The sequence below is a fragment of the Spinacia oleracea genome, chromosome 2 (genome assembly GCF_020520425.1).
Source record: "Spinacia oleracea cultivar Varoflay chromosome 2, BTI_SOV_V1, whole genome shotgun sequence".
Lineage (NCBI taxonomy): Eukaryota > Viridiplantae > Streptophyta > Magnoliopsida > Caryophyllales > Amaranthaceae > Spinacia > Spinacia oleracea.
In genome coordinates, this window is record NC_079488.1 from 43,786,222 (window position 1) to 43,810,029 (window position 23,808).

The 23,808-nt window shown below is 35.8% G+C and overlaps 1 protein-coding gene and 1 non-coding gene across 3 annotated transcripts; one reads left to right on the forward strand and one right to left on the reverse strand.

Annotated features, from left to right (window-relative positions):
- Positions 1 to 3,511: 3,511 nt before the first annotated feature.
- LOC130468309 (small nucleolar RNA R71) lies at positions 3,512 to 3,617 on the forward strand. The gene has a single exon (XR_008928705.1). It is a non-coding gene; the product is annotated as a small nucleolar RNA R71 (small nucleolar RNA).
- Positions 3,618 to 10,656: 7,039 nt separating this feature from the next.
- LOC110805532 (uncharacterized) lies at positions 10,657 to 12,413 on the reverse strand. 2 transcript variants are annotated; one of them, XM_022011151.2, is made up of 3 exons: positions 11,439 to 12,413; positions 11,236 to 11,313; positions 10,657 to 10,953 (listed from the first exon to the last, which is right to left on the reverse strand). In XM_022011151.2, the coding sequence occupies exons 1-3, from the start codon at positions 12,012 to 12,014 to the stop codon at positions 10,951 to 10,953; spliced, it is 657 nt and encodes a 218-aa protein (XP_021866843.1). In that variant the 5' UTR covers positions 12,015 to 12,413; the 3' UTR covers positions 10,657 to 10,950. The 2 variants fall into 2 exon arrangements, with proteins under 2 accessions (XP_021866843.1, XP_021866842.1); XM_022011150.2 differs by having other exon boundaries at positions 11,227 to 11,313; positions 11,439 to 12,411.
- Between the last annotated feature and the right edge of the window lie 11,395 nt (positions 12,414 to 23,808).

A 23,808-nucleotide genomic window follows, 5' to 3' on the forward strand; every position in this document is an offset into this window, starting at 1 on the left:
ACAGAAATTTAGCTCGGATACAAATAGAACCATGAAACATCATGATCCACAATTGAAACAACCAAGCTTAGCCACAAATTGTTCTTAATCAAGCTAGTCGTCGCCGCATACCTTGTAGAATATAAATATATGATGCAACATGGGGTAAGATGACAATAGCAAGAAACAATTTTCATTCAATCTCAAAACAAACATGCCGATCAAGAGGTCTTTATAATAAGCTTGTAATGGGGCTAGGTAAAAATAAAGGGTAGGGTATAATTTGGGAAAAAGTGAGAGTAAGGTCCAACTTGGGGAGCAAAGGTGAACTATATGCGTCGGCGTGATAATGCCGAAAATCTAACTCCATCGAACCATGAAACCCGAACAATCAACCAAGTTATAACCAAAGGGGAAAACATAATATAATGCCAATGACCTTTCTTCATTCCCCTTCCCCTGCTTTCAAACTTCATACAAAAACGAAAAACACATATATTTTTTTCTTTGACTTTTGTGCTCTTTTTTTTTCTTTTTTTTTCTTTCTATTTTTTTTTTTATGAATTTGAAACTAAAGAATGAAATCGAAAGTACATAAATAAATCTAATGCTAACTGTTACAAGCTTGGGTGCCAACAATAATACACACCATTTCCGAACCACAAATCCAAACATAGCCTCGAACCACAAACTATTGTCTTAGTGTGCCAATCAATCAACATCAAGGAAACCATTATGAACACCAAAGCTCCCCCAAGCTAGACTTGAGACAAGTAACCAATGGGGCTAATAGGGATCAATTTGTGGAGTTAAAACGATAAAAGGACATGGCTACAACATGGGTATGAAAGGCAGGAACTGATGTTTCTAAATTCGTCTGAAGGCTTCCTAAAAGAATGGCCTCTGTCATACGCGGCATGCGTGAGCTCAAGCCAAAAATCATGCGATAACGAGTCACATCAATCACACTAACACATAGTAAGGTGACCTACAAGATAATTGGCTAGCTATTATTGACACAAGACCAACATCTTACCGCATACCATTCAATTGGTTCACACAATGCCAAGCAGTTATCAATGTATAACACAACCGACTGAATTTCAGAATCATAGCTAAGTTCAAGAGAAGCTCAAGAGAGTCAAGTAAAGTCCAAACATGGTTTGAAAGTCAAATTCACTATCCTGGGTATAAAGATATATGAATGCAATGCAAGTAAAGAAAAACAACTAAACTAATCAATAATACTAGGAAAGCAGTACATTTTTTTCGTTGCACGTAAACTCCCACCCCTAATGGATGGTACAAAGCGTACAACACCTACAAAAGCGATAAAGTTACACTAATTAAGAAAGCAATAAAGGATAGAATATCCCTCCCCCAAGCTAGAATGATGCAGTGTCCCCACTGCACAAAACACAACAGTAAAACCAAAGTGAGGGGAAGAGAAAACTTACAACTTCACCGATCAGGGGCACCAAACCCGGTGCCATCGAGTACCGAACCTCTTGTTCCAAATTTTGGACTAGCATCAACTACATCGCTAGGATCATCATCACCTGCAAACCCTTTCAAGCCAAGTGCAATATTTGAAAGATTTCTAGAACTGGAATGAGGCAACTTATCAATAGAGGTATTCAAAGAACAAGACACTTCTTGCATTGGACTTTTCATCACACGAGACAGGTTAAAGGCCACCTTGTCATCCCCTACAGTCAAGGTTAGCTTCCCTTTCTTAACATCAATAACTGCCCCCGCAGTATGAAGGAATGGTCTTCCTAAGATTATTGGAATCTGGGTGTCCTCTACTATGTCAAGCACAACAAAGTCTACAGGAATATAGAATTTACCTACTCTCACGGGGACTTCTTCTAAAACACCTAAGGGGTATTTAATAGAATGGTCGGCCATTTGAAGAGTAATGGTGGTACATTTTAATTCTCCCATGTTCAACTTTTTATAAATAGAGAGGGGAATGACAGACACACTAGCACCTAAATCACATAGAGCCTTATCAATGAATAAAGCACCTATATGACAAGGGATGGAGAAACTATCGGGGTCCTTTAGTTTAGGATGAGACTTTTTTTGTAACATAGCACTACACTCCTCAGTTAGAGCCACTCTGTCTACACCACCAAGATCCCTTTTCTTAGTGATTAATTCCTTTAAATATTTTGCATACATAGGAATCTGAGATATTAAATCAGTGAAAGGAATCGTTACCTCAAGATTCTTGACCATAGCCAAGAACTTACCGAATTGGTGATCAACCTTTGTTTTCTGCATTCGGTGAGGAAATGGTAGTGTAGGTGCAAAAGGGGGAGAATCAATAACCTTCTCCTTGCCGCTCTCCTTCTCCTCTATTTCATCCTCAACACCCGGGGTTTCGACCTCTACATCCACAATATTTCTTTCAACATACGCCTCTTCACTAGACTGATGATCACCCTTTGACTTATTTTGTCGATGAGGAAATGGCAATCGAGGAACAAAAGGGTGAGAATCATCAATAACCTTCTCCTTGACTTCTTCCTTCTTTCTTCTAGCCTCCTCTCTCCCCTTTTCGAGATCCGCAAAATTAGTAGGTACCGAGGGGGCATCATATGTAGTACCACTCCGAAGAACAATAGCACAAGCACTCTCTCTAGTGTGATCTCGAGATGAAGTAGATTGCCCTGGAAGTTTTCCCGCTTGCCTTTTTGACAAAGTATCAGCGAGTTGAGCAACTTGGTTTTCCAACATTCTATTTTGATTCTTCAACTCCTTTATGCTCTCATCGTGATTCTTTTGAGCGATCTCAGAGGTCTTCTGCATATTCGCTATGAGCTTATACAGATCACCCATGTTAGGCTTTAGAGTAGCATTGATCTGAGGAGGAGGTTGTTGATATCCTTGGTGCGGGGGTCTATTAAACCCCGGGGGAGCATTATGTTGGGCTCCTTGTGGAAATGGAGGCCTGGCAACATGTGGCTGAGGTGGATGGAATTGTGGTTGTGACCATTGTTGTTGGGGCTGAGGGTTTTGAACATTGTTGCTCCGATATGAGAAATTTGGATGATTCCTCCAACCTGGATTGTATGAGTTGCAATATGGGTCATCGGGTTGCCTCTGTTGAAAAGCATTCACTTGCTCCATTTGCGTAGTATCCTGCGAACTATAAGAGCACTCATGACCAAAGTGACCTTGGATGCCACATACTTCGCAGTAAGAAGTTGTCACTGGAGCTACACTAGACATAGCATTGATACTCATTGGGGGAGTACCAGACTGAGGAGCCTTCAAAGAATCGATCTTCAGGTTCAAGGCTGCCACTTGTGAGGACAATAGAGCATAAGCATCGACATCCAATTTTCCCTTCTTAGATGTGGATCTGGTGGTGCTGTAATGGTTGGCAGCTAAATTGGCAAGAAAATCATAACCTGCATCCACTTCTTTGTCAAGAAAAACACCCCCAGCAGCAGAATCAACCGTGTTCTTTGTTTCATCTTGCAAACCATGGTAGAAAATCTGAACCAAGAACCATTTTTCAATGTTGTGATGCGGACACGATCGCTGCAAAGCCTTGAATCTATCCCAGGCTTCTCGAAGTGATTCACCAGGTTCTTGAGTGAATGTAGTCAGCTTATGCCTTATTTCAGCAGTCTTGGTGGGTGGAAAGAATTCTTCTAGAAAGGCCTGTGAAATAGCACTCCACTCTGTCTCCTTGACATCATTCAACCATGTCTGAGCCTTATCACGAAGGATAAAACCAAACAACATGACTTTCAATTGGTCTTGAGTGACCCCTTGATGCTTGATAGTACCACACAGTTGGTTAAACCTCTGCAAATGGTTGGTGGGTTCCTCAGATGGATGGCCACCATATTGACTTTGTGAGACCATGGAGATTAGAGTGGGCTTGATCTCAAAGTTGACTGCATCAATAGTTGGCATTGTGAGCCCAGTCGGAACACTATTCGAGGAAGGAACCCCATATGATTTCAGGGATTTAGACATCGTGTGACTCGGTGGAGTCTGTGAGTCTTGGGACCCTGACTGCTTCTTCTTTTTCTGTTGCTTTTTTAGTTGACGAAGGGTCTTTCTAAGATCCGGATCGGGAGGAACCAAGGTACCCGTTCTGGCAGACCTGGGCATAAACAACAACGAAAGAAAACGCAGTGAGATTTGCCTCAATTGGAACTGAGAGTTCCAATGAGACAATGGAAACAGTTCAAATAATCAAACTAAAACTAATAGAATCTAGCCGTCTCCCCGGCAACGGCGCCAAGATTTGATAGGTTGTCGTACACCTGTCAAAAATAAAATCCTAAAGAATCCTCCTAACAATGTAGTAGGGTAAGTAGGGTCGAATCCACAGAGAGATGGCTATTTAAATCTAGCTTTCAAAGTACGGTGAAACTAATAATGTCACGAAATTTAGGATTGAGGGTTTAAACTAAAATAAAAAGGAAAACAAATTAAAAGATCTGGGGCAATGGTTCACCATGTTTATAGTTCAAAATAAATCAAAACATCATCAAAAATTCAAGTATTCAGAGTATCTAGAGCACGAGTTAATCCTACGGTCGGGTCTTAACGCTCTCAATTCAACATATGCAGTACGGTCGCTAACATAATCAGAATTGCTAGTTGTAGGTAAGCCTCTAAAATTCGATCTTTCGATTCTAAATCTCATTAGCATAATTTAATCAAACAATTGATCAGATTGCAAAGATTAACAATATAAAACCTAATCAACCAGAAATATCAATGAATAATCAAACCATCAACAATAATAAAGATTCATCATATAAACATGGATTCCCAAACCCTAGAAAGGAAACTACTCAATCATGAAATAAATTATGAAAATTAAATCTAACAATGAAAACATAATTAAAAGCAATAAACAAAATAAAGAGATAAAAAAATAATACCTCAAAGATTTACATCAATGGAGTATCAAGAAAAATTAGGGTTCATGAAAGGAGAGAAAAAGAACGTAAAAAGAATTATAGGAAAATAAAAGCATGAGGGAAAAATAATTCCCTTCAAGTATTTATAGTTTTCTATTTTCTAAAATAAAAAGTAAATATAAGAAAATAAGAAAATAAAGTAGAAGTCGTCAATGATTGGCCGATGAACGATGACTAAGCGAGACGACGATAACGTCTGTAGCACGAGGCCACGCACCACGTCCTAAGTAATGTAGGCGTGAGTGCGTTGTGGCCTTGCTGTGGGCGCAGCGAGGGAAAGGTGTGCGCTGTGGGCGCAACAATGTGTTGTGGGCAGGTCAGGCGCTTGGCAATGCTAGTGAGGCAGTGATGTGGGCGCAGCGCGATCAGGTACCTCGCGGCTAGGGGCTGTGGGCGCAGCGTTTTGAGATGAGGGCGCAGCGTTGTGGGCTGTGAGCGCATCTCACAGTCGCGTCACATTTGTTTATGTCATAATCTCGTTCTACAATGCCCCTAGGGACGTGTGACCTATCATTGGAAAGCTCTTTAAGTCTACTTTCTAGCCCAATCAAAATCGTCTCATTCCGATATGTAGAACTTGAGATATCATCAAAAGAGTGAACACTTGTCCGTTTTTTGATGCTTAGAAAAATAACGTTTAGCTTTGTTGTTGACTCAAAATTATTCCTAGAGATATGTAATGATCGTCAAGTCAACATCCCATCCGTTCATCATCCAAATCAACTTTGGAAACTCCGAAAGCATCCAAATGATCATAAAATCACCTAAAATATTGAAGAAAACACAAACGGGGCGTAACAGAGTACGATAACGACAACTTATGCAAATGCGACTCTAAATGCAACTAAAGTGAGACGAATTCTTAGAAATGCACCCTAAATGCGCCTAAAATACCCTATATAAATATGATTTATCAGAAACTCAAGCAGCTTAATTTTTCTATCATGGTGGTGGATCGTCATTTTGTGCTACAAAAGATGTAAACAACTTATATTATAACATGCCCATAAAAATATTAGGAGATACATATCTCATTTGGACAATTACACCAAGTACAATATACATAATGTGTACACAACATATTACTTTTCGAAGTTACGAATAAAACAAGTTATTTACAACATACACATTATTAATTTTTGGAGATTGTAAATATTATAAAACGTTAAACATACGTCATGAAAAATCACCTTCGAGATGATTAATTATTTCTTGGTATCGTTATATTCTATTATTAGTCCTTGTTTTTTTATACCAATATAAATATATTAAAAAATACAATCATATTATCAATATATCCCTTTGACCATGGGGACAATAAATATTCAAATAATCTCCATAAAACTAACGAGTTGCCATAAAATCATAGTTAAAGTTGAAAAAATACACCTAGTGTTTTGATTTCCTTATAAGAAATGATCCTATAAATCTTTAGTTAAAAGTTTGTAAGGATTTGATCGGGTGTGCGCAAATAGGATAAATGTTTAAGTAGTGTATGTAGTAGCCTAGTAGGTACTATTGTGGCAAGAGGTATCAACACATAAGAGCTGCAGACAACTGAAATCCCTTTAATCTATATTTTGGTTTGGTTTCTCCAAGAGCTGCAGACACATGTTATGTCAAAAAATGCTCACTACATACTGGAGGTGGGAGACAACAACCTTAATATGAAGAATAAACAGATTAAGTTAAGATGATTCATAACTTAATCTGTTCATAACAACCTTGAAGCTGGACAATCAAACCAGGAATTATGAATGCTGCAACCACTTCATTTGGAGATGTATTAACCCCACATGTGCAAGTGATTAAGAGACATGTTCAACCAACTTTCAACTTACAAATTAATTTGTAAAAATCAACTTCTATCTAATTAAAATCGGGTTCAATCAGTAAAAGCAGCAACCACACTCTACCCCTCATGATGTCTAACCTTGGTTCTTCAATCTTCCTGCTCAAAAGTTTATCATGTATCACTCGCAATTTCTATAGAATCATGATGTCAGCCCTCCATTTAAGAAATCGCATTGTAAGGGAAAGAAATAAATAAACATCTTATGAGAGCCCATAGCAGACCCAATCTCCGCGCTCTTGTTTGTCATATTTGATACTGAAATGGTAGAAATTGAGAACCTTGAACAACCTCATCCATCTTCGCTCAAATTTAATCAAATGAGTTTTCCAAACCCAAAATATGTAAATAAAGATACAAAAAATCAAATGAGTGTAAAATATGAATAAAACTCTCTTTTGGTAATTTCATCAAACAGGTTGTGTGCAATAATCACAAAGGTAAGTTTTTTAATGAAATATCCAATTTATATACTACAAACGTTGAGTAAACACACGAAATCATTACCATTCGAAAACCATTCAAGAATTACTCGTGTAAATGAAGATAAAATAAAAAAAATTGTGAATTTTTTTACCTATAGTGACAGAAATGGAAGCTTTCCTGGTTATTAATGGTGGAAAAGAAAATTGAAGAAGATGAAAGGTTGAAGGAGATAAATACTATTTACAATTTGCTGTAGCGCAATGTTTAGCGCTCAACCAAATTATTCCGCTCAACAAATGTCTCATGGCGCAATTGATGGAAAAAAATACCGCCCAAAAACTTTGTTTTAGTTTTGTTTTCCCCCTCAGTTTTTAGTGGGATTGATGTGTTGTCAATATATTATAGGTGGTGTACAAAAGGCTCTTGTACTCTAGGAGTACATGTAGCCTTTTCCTAAAAAAAGGCAAAATAGTTAATCTAGATTTAAGTGTTGCACTACCAATTAATGGCGTTACTTTTATTGGAGAATGTTGGGTAATTAATGTCATGTCAGGCCACATGGGTAAGACGACTGAGCACTGAGCAGGGTGCATCGTGGTGGCTTACTTACCCTTGTAAGTTTTAGCATAGTTTATGTAACACCGGTGTCAACCATCAGCATGGGACGAAAATTACATACTTTATGACAATAGAAGCAGTGAACTAGGGATGAATATGGCTCCATACAGGATCACAAACATTAGTATTAGTAAAAAGACTACAGCGAATCTCCAATGTCTGAAGCCAGAGTCCTTGCATAGCGAAACACTAGGCCGTCAAAATTAAGACAAAATTAGCACCATTGCCTTTAAAAGGTTTGCCGTAGTTATTTAGGGCAACGGGTTCTCACCACTGTTGTCTAAATCCTGTAATTAAACTGTTGTCATAGACTTATAACAATGCCCCCTATTGATAACGGATTTTAAATCGTTGATAAGACAGATTGTTAGAATCTTGGGATAGACTTGTATCATGATGTTTGTGATATATACTTGTTTGAAGATGATAATTCATCAACATGGTTGTTATATATATTGCTTACCATTAGTTAGTTCATTAACAAAGATGATGATATATGACTTACCATTCTTCATTGTTTCCTGCTGCAGAGTCCTGGGAGCAACATAGGCACCACCCCTACAGGACTAATGGTACCAAGTTACCAACTACCAAGCTATTGAACGAAGACGATCAAAAGAAATTTAAAGCATTATATGAATCGAATATTACTTGACAAAAAGAATATATGGGCCACAACTTTCGCTATAGGATAAATGGGCCGGGCTGAGTGAACCCAAATTGGAGGAATGAAGGATCATAGTAAGAACTTATTTTCCCTTTTTATTGAAAACAACAAAACACAAAGTCACAAACTTTCCATTTTCCTGTTGAACAGTATGACAATGATCACATCAAGTGGGAAATTTCATATTTTGGAAACTCGAACATGCTCTACCGGAACTACCGCCTACGAGGCAAGATCATGAGCAACAAAAACCATTAGTCTACTGACCTTAATAAGTTTATTTGTGTGGCTGTCAAAAAATAAAAATAAAACTACCGCCTACACCACCAACCACTTCACATACAACCAATTTGATGTGACCATGAGTCCATGACAAGCCTAATCTTTAGACTTGAGAAATTTTCTACAAGTTCAGTCAAGTTCGCTAACAATCGGAATAATCAGGAACAGGGATGAAGACAGGAACTCATCTTGACGAGGGCCGAACAATTTAGTTAATTTTTTGTAAATCGAAAATAATATACATATTAAGTTAAAATAATAAAGAAAATAAAAAAATGATTTTAAGATAGATAATTTTTATAAATTTGCTATAAAAAAGGTTACTTTTTTACAAGTATTTTTTGTGAAAGAAATGGCGAAGGAAAAATAATATTTGAACGAAGAGCCGAAAAAAAAGGGAAGGAAAGAAGTAAAGAAAAATGTAGAGAAATATGTAATCCGAGAGATAGAAACTAGAAAGTAAGCGAAATATATAACATAGACCCTCAAACCCCGGACCTTTTGGGAAAAGCTTCATACTATTCAACCACTACAGCAAACCAAATATCATTGTCTATAGTTACTAGTAATAAAAATATATAGATACTCTCTGATTTGTGACAAGTGTCGCGGCCCCATTCGGCCCCAACGTAGCTTCGTCCCTGACTAGGAAGCATAAGTCGGGCCATTAGGAAGAAAGTGGCAACTAATGAACGCACCTGATTTCCACGTATTTGATGAACTTATCAAAACTTATTTTAGTAATAATTTGTACTTAGGTAACTCTTCTTTTTCTGAATTTATCTTACTTGAACTTAAATAATTAGAAATAAGATGAACATAACAGAGCCTAAACATTGCTTGAATAAGCAAAGAACAACAATGTAGGTATGAAGCCTGAAAGATAATGTCCTAATAAGTAATAACCAACAATTGCAACAAATCGTTCTGGTATAGACATTAAACAGCAGAAGAAATGAGACAGTTTGTTAACCAAAATCTTACATGATTTGCTTTTGTCACAACATTCCTACTAAAATATACCAAAGTGTGCAATTGCAGAAAGCAGAAAAGAACTCGAGCATAATGAGATTGACACTCTAAAAACGGTCCTGTGACGGGTAATCCAGAAGTCTCACAAACACTACAAATATGAACTTACTGCATACTCTGTATCTGATAAGCTGCAGCACATTTGAGGATGAACTAGAAACAAACTTCAGAGTTTCTGACATTCAAATAGAAAAAGAGATTGGATTTTACACTTTTAATCATAATTCTCTCCCTCAAACTCCCCCCCTGAGGCCCTGAGTATCTCAGTTCAGCAAACAATTTCACCTCAAAAATTGACCTTCAAATCACAAGGATGGTTACAAACATGAGAGAACAAGCAGCAACAAATGAAAGAACAATCTCAAGTGACACAAACTGTGAGGAACATTTCATCAATTATAATGAACGAACAATATTGTGAATAAAAAGCTACGTTACCCGGACTCGGATACCCATGTCGGACATGTATACGTGTCCAAGTATCTGACACAGCTATTTTGTGAAAAGTATTGCATGATTTTGGTCCAAAATAGTGTTCAAGTGTCCATACCCATGTTTGATTGTCGCGGATCCGCTATAGAGAGACTACTAACACTTTCTGCTTGATTCACCTGATACTACACTATATGAACTTACTACCTATCATATCACATCACATTGTAGATAGACTAGAAGAAAAGAAGAAAAGAGTGGATCTTTAATTCTGTTGCCACCATTTTCTACCTCAAATTCCCTCAAAACCTCAGTTCCACAATCTGTTCACCTCAAAAATCGACTTTTCAAGCATGAGGATTGAGGAGAGATACAGACACGAGATAACAACAAGAAGAACATGATAAGAGTAAGGAGAAGCAATATCAATTATATTGATTGATCGATAAAAAGTACACTCCAAAGAAACTAACATATCAGCTCTAATTACACTCCCAACTGCCCAACTATACAGGAAAATTACTACTCACTGTAACATATTCTGCCTTAAACCCCCTGATCCACTGACACTGAGACACTACTCCACTATATAATTCCAATACAATTACAGTAATACTAAATCTACTAGTATCACAATTTACCAATGTCAATGGACCAGCAACCTTGAAACGCCTGTCGCCACCTGTCTGATCGTCTCCTTATTTTCACTGCAACACCAAATCCAAAACCCCATTCAATCAAACCAACACAATTCGTAAGCATTGAACCAAAACATTACATTTCCCTGATGGCGAAATTCATGTTTTTTTTAAGATCTACCAAGTCAAATGTGGATCAAAATGTTATTTGAATATCAAAGTTTATAACTTTGATCCAATTTCAATTACAAAATGAGCGCCAACAACACTAAATGAAAAAATTACTAATCCTATTAGAATATTTTCACATTTGATCAAACAATTCGATTAGTAGAAATATACCATTCACACCTTAGGAGGCTCTGGATTCACATCAACTTTATACATATCCGGCGAAATCTCCGATAACCATAACCCCGGAAAAAGTGTCTGCAACATCATAACAAGAGAAAGGCACACTCAAAACTCGAAAATTCAATCAAAATTGAATTCAAATTTCCCGCAAAAATTGAAAAAAATTGGAAATTTTAAAATAAAGGGAAAATTCAACTTACATCCAATTGTTTCTGAACATAACGAGGGCGTTTCTTGGGTTTCCGGGGAGGTCTTCTACCGATCATCTCAACGAAATCATCCTCAATTTCTTGCCTTGATAACGGCACCGAAAACTTCGCTCTCCCGCCATCGCCACTGGAGACGCAAACATCCGCCGGCATCAAAGCCGGAGAAACCTCAACGGTTGCAGGAGACCTGCGAGTCCGGAGATTCCACGGCCGTGATTCTGGCGGACGCGGAGGGGGAAAATCGGAATTGCTTAAATAAGTGGCGTGGATTTTGTCGACTTCAGAGCGAAGATCGAGCATGATCTTTTCTCTAATTACCTCAATTTGGTTATCCACCTCGCCGCGGAGGATCGATGGCGGCGGCGGGGATCGAAACAACGCGTTGCGACGTTTGCGGTCGGCGGCGGTGGCGGCGGCGGAATCGGAAACGGCGTCATTTGAGGAAGAAGGATTGTTGCTGTTGGAGAGTTTGGCACAGCGAAGGAGTCTCTGAGTACCCCAGTTTAAGCGAGGTGGTAAGGAGAAGTTATGGAGGGTTCTCGATCTTTCAGGAACCATCGCCGCCATATATATCAATTGATTTAAAAATTCAACTTTCTCTCTCCTCTTCTTCTTGTTCTTGGAACTGGTGTGATGGTGTTTTCTCTCTTTACTGGAATCTGGGAATTACGCCATTGTTGATGAAGCAAGCAGAGAAATGTTCAGTTTTCTCATTGAAGAATTCGCCTCAATTGTTGTAATCCTGAAATTCTACGAGATGTTTATTGGAAAGTGGGTGAATTTTTCACTTAGGTTTTTGGGTTGTTGGATTTGGATTTGAGTTTATAATTGTTGCTGAGAGAAAGAGGGAGAAATATGGAGGGGAAAAGGGGGAAGAGAGAGAGACAGAGAGGGGAACGAGAGTGGAGGGAGGAGGAAAGAGAGAACCGATTTTAACGTTCGGATTGTTTTTTGGGGGTTTCTCTTTGTTTTTCCTTTTTTTTATTATTAAATGTTTTTGTTAAATAATCGTTGCGGCTTGTTTGGTACTCGGCAATAAAAGTCTGTTTAAAGCATTAAGATTCTTGACACCTGAGACTCCCAGAGAGTTAAAATGGACGAATAATAAGATGATAGCTGATAGCTGGTTTGACTAGCTATTTGGTTAGGAGTTGTTAGCTGATAGCTGGTTTGACTAGCTGTTAGCGGTTAGCTGTTTGCATTAGCTAATTTGACTAACTGGTTGCATTAACTGTTTGTGTAAAAGTGTTTGGTAAATTAGCTGATAACTATTAGCTGTATAATATGTAAAATGACCATTAAGGACATTGACATACTTTGTTTCTTATTAATATTAGACAAATATTTTATTATGTTAATTTTTTTCTCTCTATATTTTTCTAATAAACATTGACTAAATAAAATAAATTTATTTTTTTAAAAAAAATTTAATTTTTTAATAATATATATTTTTCAAATAGATAAATATTACTAAAGAAGTTTTAAGCCTGATTGCCATATATTTCAATTGTTTCAAAGTATTAATATAAAATTTATTATAACAAAAAACGAATCTAGTAAATATGGTGAAATGAAAAAGAAAGTGGGTAATGTTTTTAAGAGAAAAATATGTAGGGTACCAAGATTGATAGTGGTTGTAATAATACGGAGTAGTCAATAGTAGGACAAAATAGTCATTTTCATCCACTTTCTCAAACCTCTAATTGCAAAAAGCTCATATATTGAGCTTTTTCAAAATTAGTCTTTTCACCCCAAAACTCTCTTCCAATCCTCTCCTAACCAAACACTCCTAATTAGCTTTTTTTAATGGTCAAACCTCTAATTCACCCCAAAAAGCTATTTTTCCCTCAAACCTCTCATAACCAAACACCCCCGTATTCTTTCCGTATTTGATTACGAGTCATATTTGACCGGTAAGCGTATTAAGGAAGGGGAGTTGAATCTAATAAAAATAATAAATTAAATGGGGGAGGAAGTAATAAACAAATAGGAAAAATATAATGGGAAAAATATTTTAATCAAATTAGAGAGAGAGAGAGAGTTTATGGCAGTGGTGATCCCCAAAAGAAATTAAATATATTAAATAATTAGAAGCGGGGTAGAAAGTTACTAAAAATAGAAGTGTGACTCATAATAAAATATGACCAGAAATAGTAAATTTAACTCCTAATAAAATATGACCGGAAATGATAAGTGTGACTCTTAGTAAAATACGAATGGTAAGTGTGACTCCTAGTAAAATACGGAAAGACTATTACGTATATGAAATGAAATTTGATCTTAGTTAACGAATTAGGATTCCCGACGATTTCCTTGGTGGTGAAACTCCGGTATTTGACTATTTGAGTTGTGTAGTTGTGTTTGTTTTTATATATTTTGATTTGATTCTTTAAATTTGTGATGAAATTTTAAGAGAAAATCCGTTATTTTGTATTCATAAGGTGCACTCTGGTGTACTGTGCATCCTCTTATATTTTTGAATTACAACTTATGCGTGAGAAGAAAATGTGACATGAACCACCAACAACTATAAAAATATTTTTGGATGTATGTGTAGCTGGATGCATCTAATAATTTTAAGAAACTTTAAGGAGGAATTGCATAGCAATGACGATAAAAGATAAAGGCCTTGTTTGGTTAGGAGCTGTTAGCTGTTAGCTGATAGCTGGATTGACTAGCTGTTAGCGGTTAGCTGTTTGCATTAGCTGATTTGACTAGCTGGTTGCATTAGATGTTTGTGTAAAAGTGTTTGGTAAATTAGCTGATAGCTGTTAGCTGTTTAATATGTAAAATGACCATTAAGGACATTGACATACTTTATTTTTTTTATTAATATTAGACAAATAGTTTACTGTGTTAATTTTTTTCTCTTTATATTTTTTTAATAAACAATAACTGAATAAAATAATTTTTTCAAAATTTTTTTTAATTAATTTTTTTTAATAATATATATTTTTCTAATAGAGAAATATTACTAATGATATTTCAAGCATGATTGCAATATATTTCAATTGCTTCAAAGTAGTAATATAAAATTTATTACTACAAAAAACGAATCTAGTAATATAGAGTGAAATGAAAAAGAAAGTGTGAGTAATGTTTTTAGGAGAAAAATAATGTAGGGTACCAAGGTTGATAATGGTTGTAATTATAGGCAATAGTAGGACAAAATAGTCATTTTCATCCACTTTCTCAAACCTCTAATTGCAAAAAGCTCATATATTGAGCTTTTTTAAAATTAGCTTTTTCACCCCAAAACTCTCTTCCAAACCTCTGCTAACCAAACACTTCCAAATAGCTTTTTATAAAATTCAAACCTCTAATTCACCCTAAAAAGCTCTTTTTCTCTCAAACCTCTCCTAACCAAACACCCCCAAAAGAAAGAATTGTTAGTTTTAATTTCTTTGGGCTTTGGCAGCCAAAAGGCCCAAAAATAAGATTTTGGTTTAAAATCCAGGATTGGTATGAAAACAGCTCCAAAGTTTGTTAGCCCCTAACTGTTGCATTTGAGTACAGTCCATTCTGGCTGTAACCCCCCTCAAAAAAACGACGTGCATGTATTGTTTGTTCTTTCTTGTTGTACTGTTTGTTTTTTCATGTTGTTATTTAAATTCATCATAAAATTGTTCATAATTGTTGTATTGTTTGTTCGTTCTTCTGGAATTTTTTTTGTTTATTTGTTTGTTCATAATACTCATCTGGTTAATATTCATAATGAAATTAAGCTCTTCATTGATCTTCTACGTTTTTACAAGCGTCTGTATTGTTTGTTCTTTCTTGTTGTATTGTTTGTTCTTTCATGTTATTTTTTTTTAATTTATCATAAAATTGTTCATACGAAGTAATTGTTATATTGTTTGTTCTTCCTTCTGGAATTTTTATTGTTCTTTTTTGTTGAATTGTTTGTTCTTTCTTGTTTATTTGTTTGTTCATAATAATTATCCGGTTAATGTTCATAATGAAATTGTTCATACTTTTTGTTTTATTTGTTCATACCTTTTGTATTCTTTGTTCTTTCTTATTCTATAACTGAGCATCTTTTAAACCATTGTTCTTTCTTTTTAACCTATTTGTTTTCTTTGCATGCTCATCATTTTCAAATCAATAAATGTTCATTTTTAAATTAGTTATGATCATCATATCAAATTACTTACTATTTTCATTTTCAGCCTACAATAGTGAGGAAATTGAAACCGTGAAAGTCAAATATTGTGTTCAGGTCACACTTCATGCACACATTCAAAAGTATAAGAACTCGAGACTATATCAAAAACAAGATTCAAGATTGAAGATATAGAAATATAAGTGGACGATCTTTACCAATATCTTCTAATTCAAGTACAATTTTACATAGGTAATGCCTAAAATGTTCAATTTTTTTGGTAAAATATGTTATTTGACATTTTTTAATTGCTCAATTTATGTAAATATATGTTCAAAGTAATAACATAGTAATGCAATAACACTAAGTTCATTTTATAAATAGTAAATACTCATTTCACAATCAGTAGATAAATGTTCATTTCTAAATTGGTTGAATAAATGAGGATTGCCAAATAATAGATATACGTTCATATTCAAATAAGTAGATAAATGTTCATTTCCAAATAAATAAATAAATGTTCATTTCCGAAATAGTGAATGTCCCTTTTCAAATAAATAAATAAATGTTCATTTCTGAAATAGTAAATGTTCATTTTGGATGGGGGGGGGGGGGTACAACCAGCTCTGGCTGTACATGGGTACATCCAAAAATTTGCGAAAGTTTGTTGTCTTTAGCGTGAATTAGAGGGCTTGGGATGAATTTTTTTGTCCTGAACACAGGCTCACCCCGGTCTGTGACTAGGTCTAAGTCTGATCAGGCCATGTTGAGTAACTTGACATTTTTATTCGTAGGTACTAAATGCAGTGCAAGAAACCCTAAATGTAGAATAAGTTGATGACACTTAAAATTTTAAAAGATAAAAATTCCCTTATTTATTCATACATTCTTTTACCCATGAACTCCTTTTCGTTTTCTTCCCTGACTTTCTTCCTTCATCAAGCAACACCATCAATTGATTACATTAAGTTAGAGCTGATCAAATGGCGGGCCGGGCTGAGGGATAAAAATCAGCCCGGTACGTCTGGCCGGGTCAAGTTCGGGCCAAATATTTGTGCCCAAACCTGCTATTTCGTGAAGGAAATAATGCCCTTGATACATTTTTGCATTTAATGCCAACTCTAATAAATGTGGTTCAATATTAACAAGTTAATAATTCAGTGAGATCAAGTGATCTGAATGCCTAACTAGTGGCCGCTTCAGTTTAAGTGGAATTAATAATATTAATCCACATCTTACTCTTGACTGAACCGATAAGGTCACACAAATAGTGCGTGAACGGATAAAGTATGTAAGTGAATATAGTATTCATTTAATATCTATTTATGGTCATTCGGGAATGATGGATCTTGGTTCAGAAAGAATATTTTTGCCGGAATTGGAGATATTGCCGGAAACAAAAATATTGTTCATGATGAAAATATAAATATTATCCAAGTCGAAGATATTTTCGGAAACGGATTTATGGTTCGTATCGGAAAATATTAAGGGAAATAGAAACATTACCGAAATCGAAAATATTGCCGAAAACGGAAATATTATCGGAATCGGAAATATTGTCAAAATCGGAAATATTGTCGGAATCGAAAATATTGTCAAAATCAGAAATATTGTCGGAATCGTAAATATTATCGGAAACATAAATATTGTTCGAATCAGAAATAAATTCCGGAGTCGGAAAACGAATCGGAAGCCCGACGAGCGACAGACCGACAAGCGAGCTAGCCCATCACTCGACGAGCAAGCCCGCATGGCACGACAAGCCATCTCCAGGCACAAGGCCCAACGCCAGCGCCAGCCCAGCGCCCAGCGTGGCCTGCGAGCCAAGGTAGCATGGAAGCATGGGCTGCGAGCTAAGGCAGCATGCACACCAAGGCTGCGTGGGCGACAAGGCCATCCTTGCGCACCAAGGCCCAAACCCACAGGCATGTCATCAACTTAGGCGCCAAGATTACTTGGGCCGTAAGTTGTTTTTTTTCCTAAATCTTACATAATTAGAATTCTAGGATGAATCTAATACTTAATTAGTGTTTGATTATTCCTAGAATACTAAGAGCAAGATTAGCGGTAGTCTGACCAGTAGTCTGAACAATAGTCTGAGCAATAGTCTTATTGAGTACTCCCTCCGTATTTATTTAAGAGATACACTTGATCGGGCACGGGTATTAAGAAAAAGAATTAAATGAAATAAAGTAATAAAATAAGTGGAGTTTAGTAGATATTTTAATAAAAAAACAAGTGGGGACCATGTCATTTTAGGGAGTGGGGGTGGGGTGGGGTGTAGATATATTATTTAATTAGATGGTGGGGTTGATAAGTTACTAAAAATGGCAAGTGTATCTCTGAAATAAATACGGCCGGAAAAGGCAAGTGTATCCCTTAAATAAATACAGAGGGAGTATTAACTTAAGACCTTCCATTTAAGTGGAAGAGTATGAAAAAAGTCTGAGCAAGAGTCTTGGAATTTCAAGACTCTATTTAAGACGTTTAAACAGTACATTCAATCTTAATTATTATTATTTATTATTTTATTATTTTCATAAGTTTGAGGAGTCTTGAATGAGTACGCGGGGTGACACTACTACAAAAATGGGCAAAGAGACCCGTCCAAAAAGGCATAAGAGACCTCCTCTAAGGGGGTCTCTAGATGGGGGGGTCTCTTTTTAAAAGAGACCCCCTCTTAGAAATGGGGTCTGTTTGTTAAAAGTTGGAGACCCTTCATGTAAGAAAAGGGGTCTCTTACGTAGGCATTTAGGAAAATATTTTAGAAGGGAAAGAGACCCCATATGTAAGATATGGGGTCTGTTTATTATAAATATTCAGACCCCATATGTAAGATATGGGATCTCTTTGATTTTTTTATTAATTTATTTTTTAATAAACTCAGACCCCATATGTAAGATATGGGGTCTCTTTGATTTTTTTATTAATTTCTTTTCTAATAACCTTAGACCCCATATGTAAGATATGAGGTCTCTTTGAACTTTTTAGTATTATGCCTAGAGAGCCCTTTTTACGAATAACGGGTCTCTTTTCACGTATTTTTTTTAAAAAAAAACGTTAATTCACTACCTGCTGCTGTAATATTTTTTTAATAATTCAACAATTGTAATTTTTACATGCTAAACCTGCTGTAATCTTTACATGCTAATAACCTGTAATTTTTCATTCACCGATTGTATTAAACCACCTGCTGCTGTAATATTTTATAATAATTCAATAAACATTTCTTAATAGTCCATATTACCAAAAAATATATTTACCAAACGTAATGCTCAAAACGCAACTTTACATTAATTTGTAATTTCCAATAACGTAAAACAAAACATACGTTCTAAAATCTAATCATATATTCACACCGATTTGCCAATCAAAACTCACGGAGTTATTTCCATACCATCATCTTTGTTTTCTTCATTTGCTTCTTGCTTGAGAAAATACTCGACCCACATGTCTCTAACTTCATCAACATTTTCCGATGAATAGGTTTCGTGAGAAAACTGTAAATAAGTAACATAATTAGTATTTTAGTAAACGCATAGTTCTAGCAAATGCATAGTTCATTATAGGAAAGCAAATGAAACTGCAACAACAATTCATAAAAGAGCCGCCATTGTCATTTCCATCAGTTTCTTCAAAATCATCAAATACCAACCAGTACTAACTGCTAACGTCACATAAAACCCAATCAATGAACTACAATAAGTATACTTTATGTCCCTAAAACCTAAAATATAGGCCACAATTTAAATCATATTTCAGGAATTATATCATGGAAAAAAAAAACCAATCACTTTCACAATACTACATCCATAGCTCTCAGCACAATTTGAGCAAGAAATAAGATTAAACTCAACCAATTCCACAGATTGGAAACAAGACTTTATCCGATTTAAAGCACACAAATCCAAAAATGTTTGAGTAGCAATTATCAGTATACTAAAGGGTTAGCTTTAGTTATGGACCATTTGACCAATTTGAGTTTGAGATTTCCAAATTTATTCCAAGTTCTGCATACTGTAACCTGCAACTTTTGGAGCTTAAACCAAACCATATCCCAAGCAAAGGTGTTGAACATTCATTCTTATCCTAGGACACATCTATCAAACCAAGAATGGGGAGACTGTAATTTCTATTGATGGATCATTGTTTGAGACATACAAACAGTTCAAATCAAGCCTGCAGAAGACTCTTGCAGAAGAGTTGCTATATGAAAAAGTGTCAAAGATGGTTGTTCTTAAATAGTTTAAAGACGCCCCGGGCATCGGTGCTGTTGTTGCTGCTGCTTCACACACTATTTACACTTAAAAAAAAAACATAACCTAACTATGACAGAAAGAAACCCCTCCCAAAAAGAACTGTGACTGAAAGAAATCCTTCCCTAAAAACCAGAAATTTGATGGATCGGGATTATGGCAGTAACAAGCCTTGGCCCTAGATATATATTCAACCTGGAATTTTATTAGGTTGATTTGTCAAATTTGCCTAAGTAAGTTTGTAAATTAACTCTTACAAAAAGAATTTGGAAAGAGTTTAATTTATAATATAACACTAGAAGATGGGAGTATGAGGAACCCTTTTATTTCAATCCACACGAATAACAACTAGACCAACACACCTTTGTTAAATCAAAATATGCTCCTCACATACATGGAAAAAACATCGACGACATTGACAATTCACAAGACGAACTCAAAAGAAAACCTCAAAGTTCTACTTCACAGGCTAGAACAAGGCTAGAAAGAACTGGGATTTGACATCTTGAACCAAAAACAACAGAAGCAAAACAGACATGGCAGAGCAGAATTCTGCATAAGCACTTTGCTTAAGTAATTTGAAAATAAGAACACCTTCCAGCAACTAGCATGTGAACGAACTACCAAAAGCTAAATTTAAGAAAAGCGGATTTGCATGATCGCAACGCCAAAGCAAGATAACAAACAAGCTAGACAAGGAAGGCAGTTGCACTATTCCATGATGACTAAGAAATCAGAATTCAATATTAAAAACAAGCAAGTTGTTGAAAGGACATATATTCATTGCATCTAACAAATTTACAGGATTCCACAAGAAATTGATATCGTGTAAAAAAAACTAGGATACTCTCTAAAAGATAAGCTCATGAGGATTCATGCCTGACTTCAATGAAAACCTTGCTGCCAAATAGGCCTTAAACTCTGGGACAGCTTCAATGTTCTTGGTTAATGGAGCATCAACTGCCTTTTGACACTCTTTCTTCTATGCGGGAAGAACATTCTTCTCCTCGAAAAAGACTCCTAATAGTAACGAGATCATCATCGTCCTATCAGGAGTAACTCTTAATTCATGTCACAATTTCAGGAATCGGGATAGCTAGGTTTAATCGTATAGTCAACAGTCTCAACACAAACTAATACTGGCAACTTGAGACTTCGAACATCGTCTGTAAATACACCAACTAGCATTTTAATATATGTCGTTTCATCCTAATGCAACCGGACAAATGAAATTAAATCAAACAAGGAAACTCACAAAATCAAGGCCTAACTTATCGCATTAAAGTTTCACAAAATACTAATTTCACAAACTAACCGCAATAGAGGACTGTTGGGGCTACTGAAGGTATTAATATTCTCATTGAAAAAAACATGGATGGTGAATTTATTAGAAACAGAAAAATTCCAAATTCAAAACTACGCAGCAACCACAGTGTTGGTGCACAAGTCTGCCATGATATATGCCCAAGTGTGTGTGGTCTAGGTGGGTATGGAGCAGTTTTAACATCCCCAAGTAGTTAACAGAGCTTGTAGACTCCTGGTTTATGGTTTGATGTGTAGGCCAAGTGAAAGAATCACATATGGATGCATTACAAGGCATCTCAGCAACCATGGAAAAGGATCAGATGACTGAGCCAAGTCACTGGAGTTCCAGAACTACTCCAGAGATTAAAAAGCAGACCAAAACAAGCAATTCAGTAAGTTGAGGAAATCTGGTGACAAGAACTGTATTCAAATCAATACATCGCATATTAAAAGATCACATATGTTTCATAAGATTCGATTAAAACTAATAACATCATACCCTAATGATCTCTGGACAACTTAACTAAAAACAATAATATCGTACAAACTAAAACTTCAATCATGCAGCAAAACTTATTCAGAACGACTTTCAGGTTTCTCTTCCCTGATAAAAGACACCAGGGATACAAATAGACTACTGGTTTGTGGTTTGGTGCATAGGTCAAGTGAAAGAATCGCACATGGATGCGACACAAGGCATCTCAGCAACTATAAGATGATTAAGCCAAGTCACTGGAGTTCCATAACTACTCCAGGGATTAAAAAAACAGACCGAAACAAGCAATTCAACCAGTCGAGGAATTCTAGTGACAAGAACTGTATTAAAATCAATACATTGCATATAAGAAGATCACATATGTTTCATAAGATTCGAAAGTTTATCTTAATTTCTTTAATAGGAGAAGTCCCCAAATTTTGGGGCAATACAACATGATTGAGTAACTCACGACCACCATAATCTCACAGAAGAGGCCCAAACACCATTAAACATCAATACTTGATTGAAGTTGAAAAATTCAGAAAAAAAAAACTTCCTTTCTAGCAGATTACAAATGAACTCGAAAAACCCACAAGAAATTCAAAAATTCGAAACAAAAATTAAAGAAAAGAAGAGAGTCATGATGAGAAGACAAAACCATTTGTAGTACGCTAGTGGTGAGGTCGCCGTTGGTGGTGACCGCAGTGGTGAGGTCGCCGTTGACGGTGAACGCTGGTGGTGAGGTGGCCTGGATGGTGAACGCTGGTGGCGAGGGTCGTCGTTGGTACGAAGTGTTGTTTGCCAATGGAGCTGTAACCCTAATCGAGGAAGAAGAAACAACACAGACTGACAGAGTGAAGGTGGTTTCGCACGGGACAAATAAGGAAATTGGAGACCTGTTATTCAAAGGACGGGTCTCTTCTTTAATTAATTTGTTTTCTAAAAAAACGTGGTGGGCCATCACACAAGTTAGAGACCCGGTTAGTTATAAAACAGGTCTTTTGTTTTATTATTTTATTTTGTACGGAAAATAAAGTGGGCCTTTTACACACTAGAGACCCGTTAACTTAAATAACGGGTTTCTTCTTTTTCCCCTCCAATTTTAAAGTGGGTCATTTGATATATAAGAGATCCGTTATCTATAATATTAGATCTCTTACACTAAAGAGACCCGTTATATCGATCAAAGGGTCTCTTCTTATAGATCTCTTTGGCCATTTTTGTAGTAGTGTGAAGTGGAAAAATTAAGTAAGTCTGAAATGATCTCAACAAGAATCTGATTAATTGAAAATAAATAAAATTTAATAAAAAGGTGACGTAAAAGTCTTTGCTTATACTAGCGCTAATGTTGTTCTAAGTGGCTGTGTTTAACTAGAATCCTAATGGGTTTAGTTAATCGACTCCTAGTAGGAATAAACTTCTCTATTTCCACTCTATAAATATGAGGTTCATGATTTCATATTTGAAGAGCTTTGATAAGACATTAAATTCAATAGAGTTTAATATTTGCCTATCACATATTGTGAGTTCCTGAGTGTATAAAACCTTAGAGAATATCCTAGTTGGTTGAACCTAAGGCAGATCCGAACGTGTTGTGGACTATCTACGGAGGGGCAACATTTAGAGCTCTTTACTTGTTCTTGTTCGGTTCGGGAGCATCTACGGAAAGCACGCATCGCATAGTATGTATACTAAATTATGCTAATTGACTATGTTATGTGAAAATTAATTTGGATTCCTGACTTTATGGTTTTTCCGCATTAATTATATTATTCATAACCTAAGAGTGGTATCACGAGCCTCTAATTAATTCCATAATCAATTATAGTCAACATAGATTAAATTTTATAAATTTGCAAAGAATTAAAAGGGTGAATTAATTTGGTGTAATTAATTGCACATTCATGCATTTAATTATATGTTCGCTGGATTTTTGGCAGTTTTGTCAATAATGATCGGAATCTTATGTTTTTATAATGTATTCTACATGTAAACTGCGTTTTAAAATTTTGACAAAAATGTTTATTTTTAGACGAATCCAGAATTCACAAATTCTAAACTAACTATGACGTTTAGGAGGTTTTAGTTTTTCGAATGTAAAATTTGTAATTTTTATGATGTTAAATTAAATATTTGTTAATCTTGTATGTAAATCTTGAATTAATAATTGACCTATTGTACATGATTAACAATTTTAAGGACGAAATTCATTAATTATGC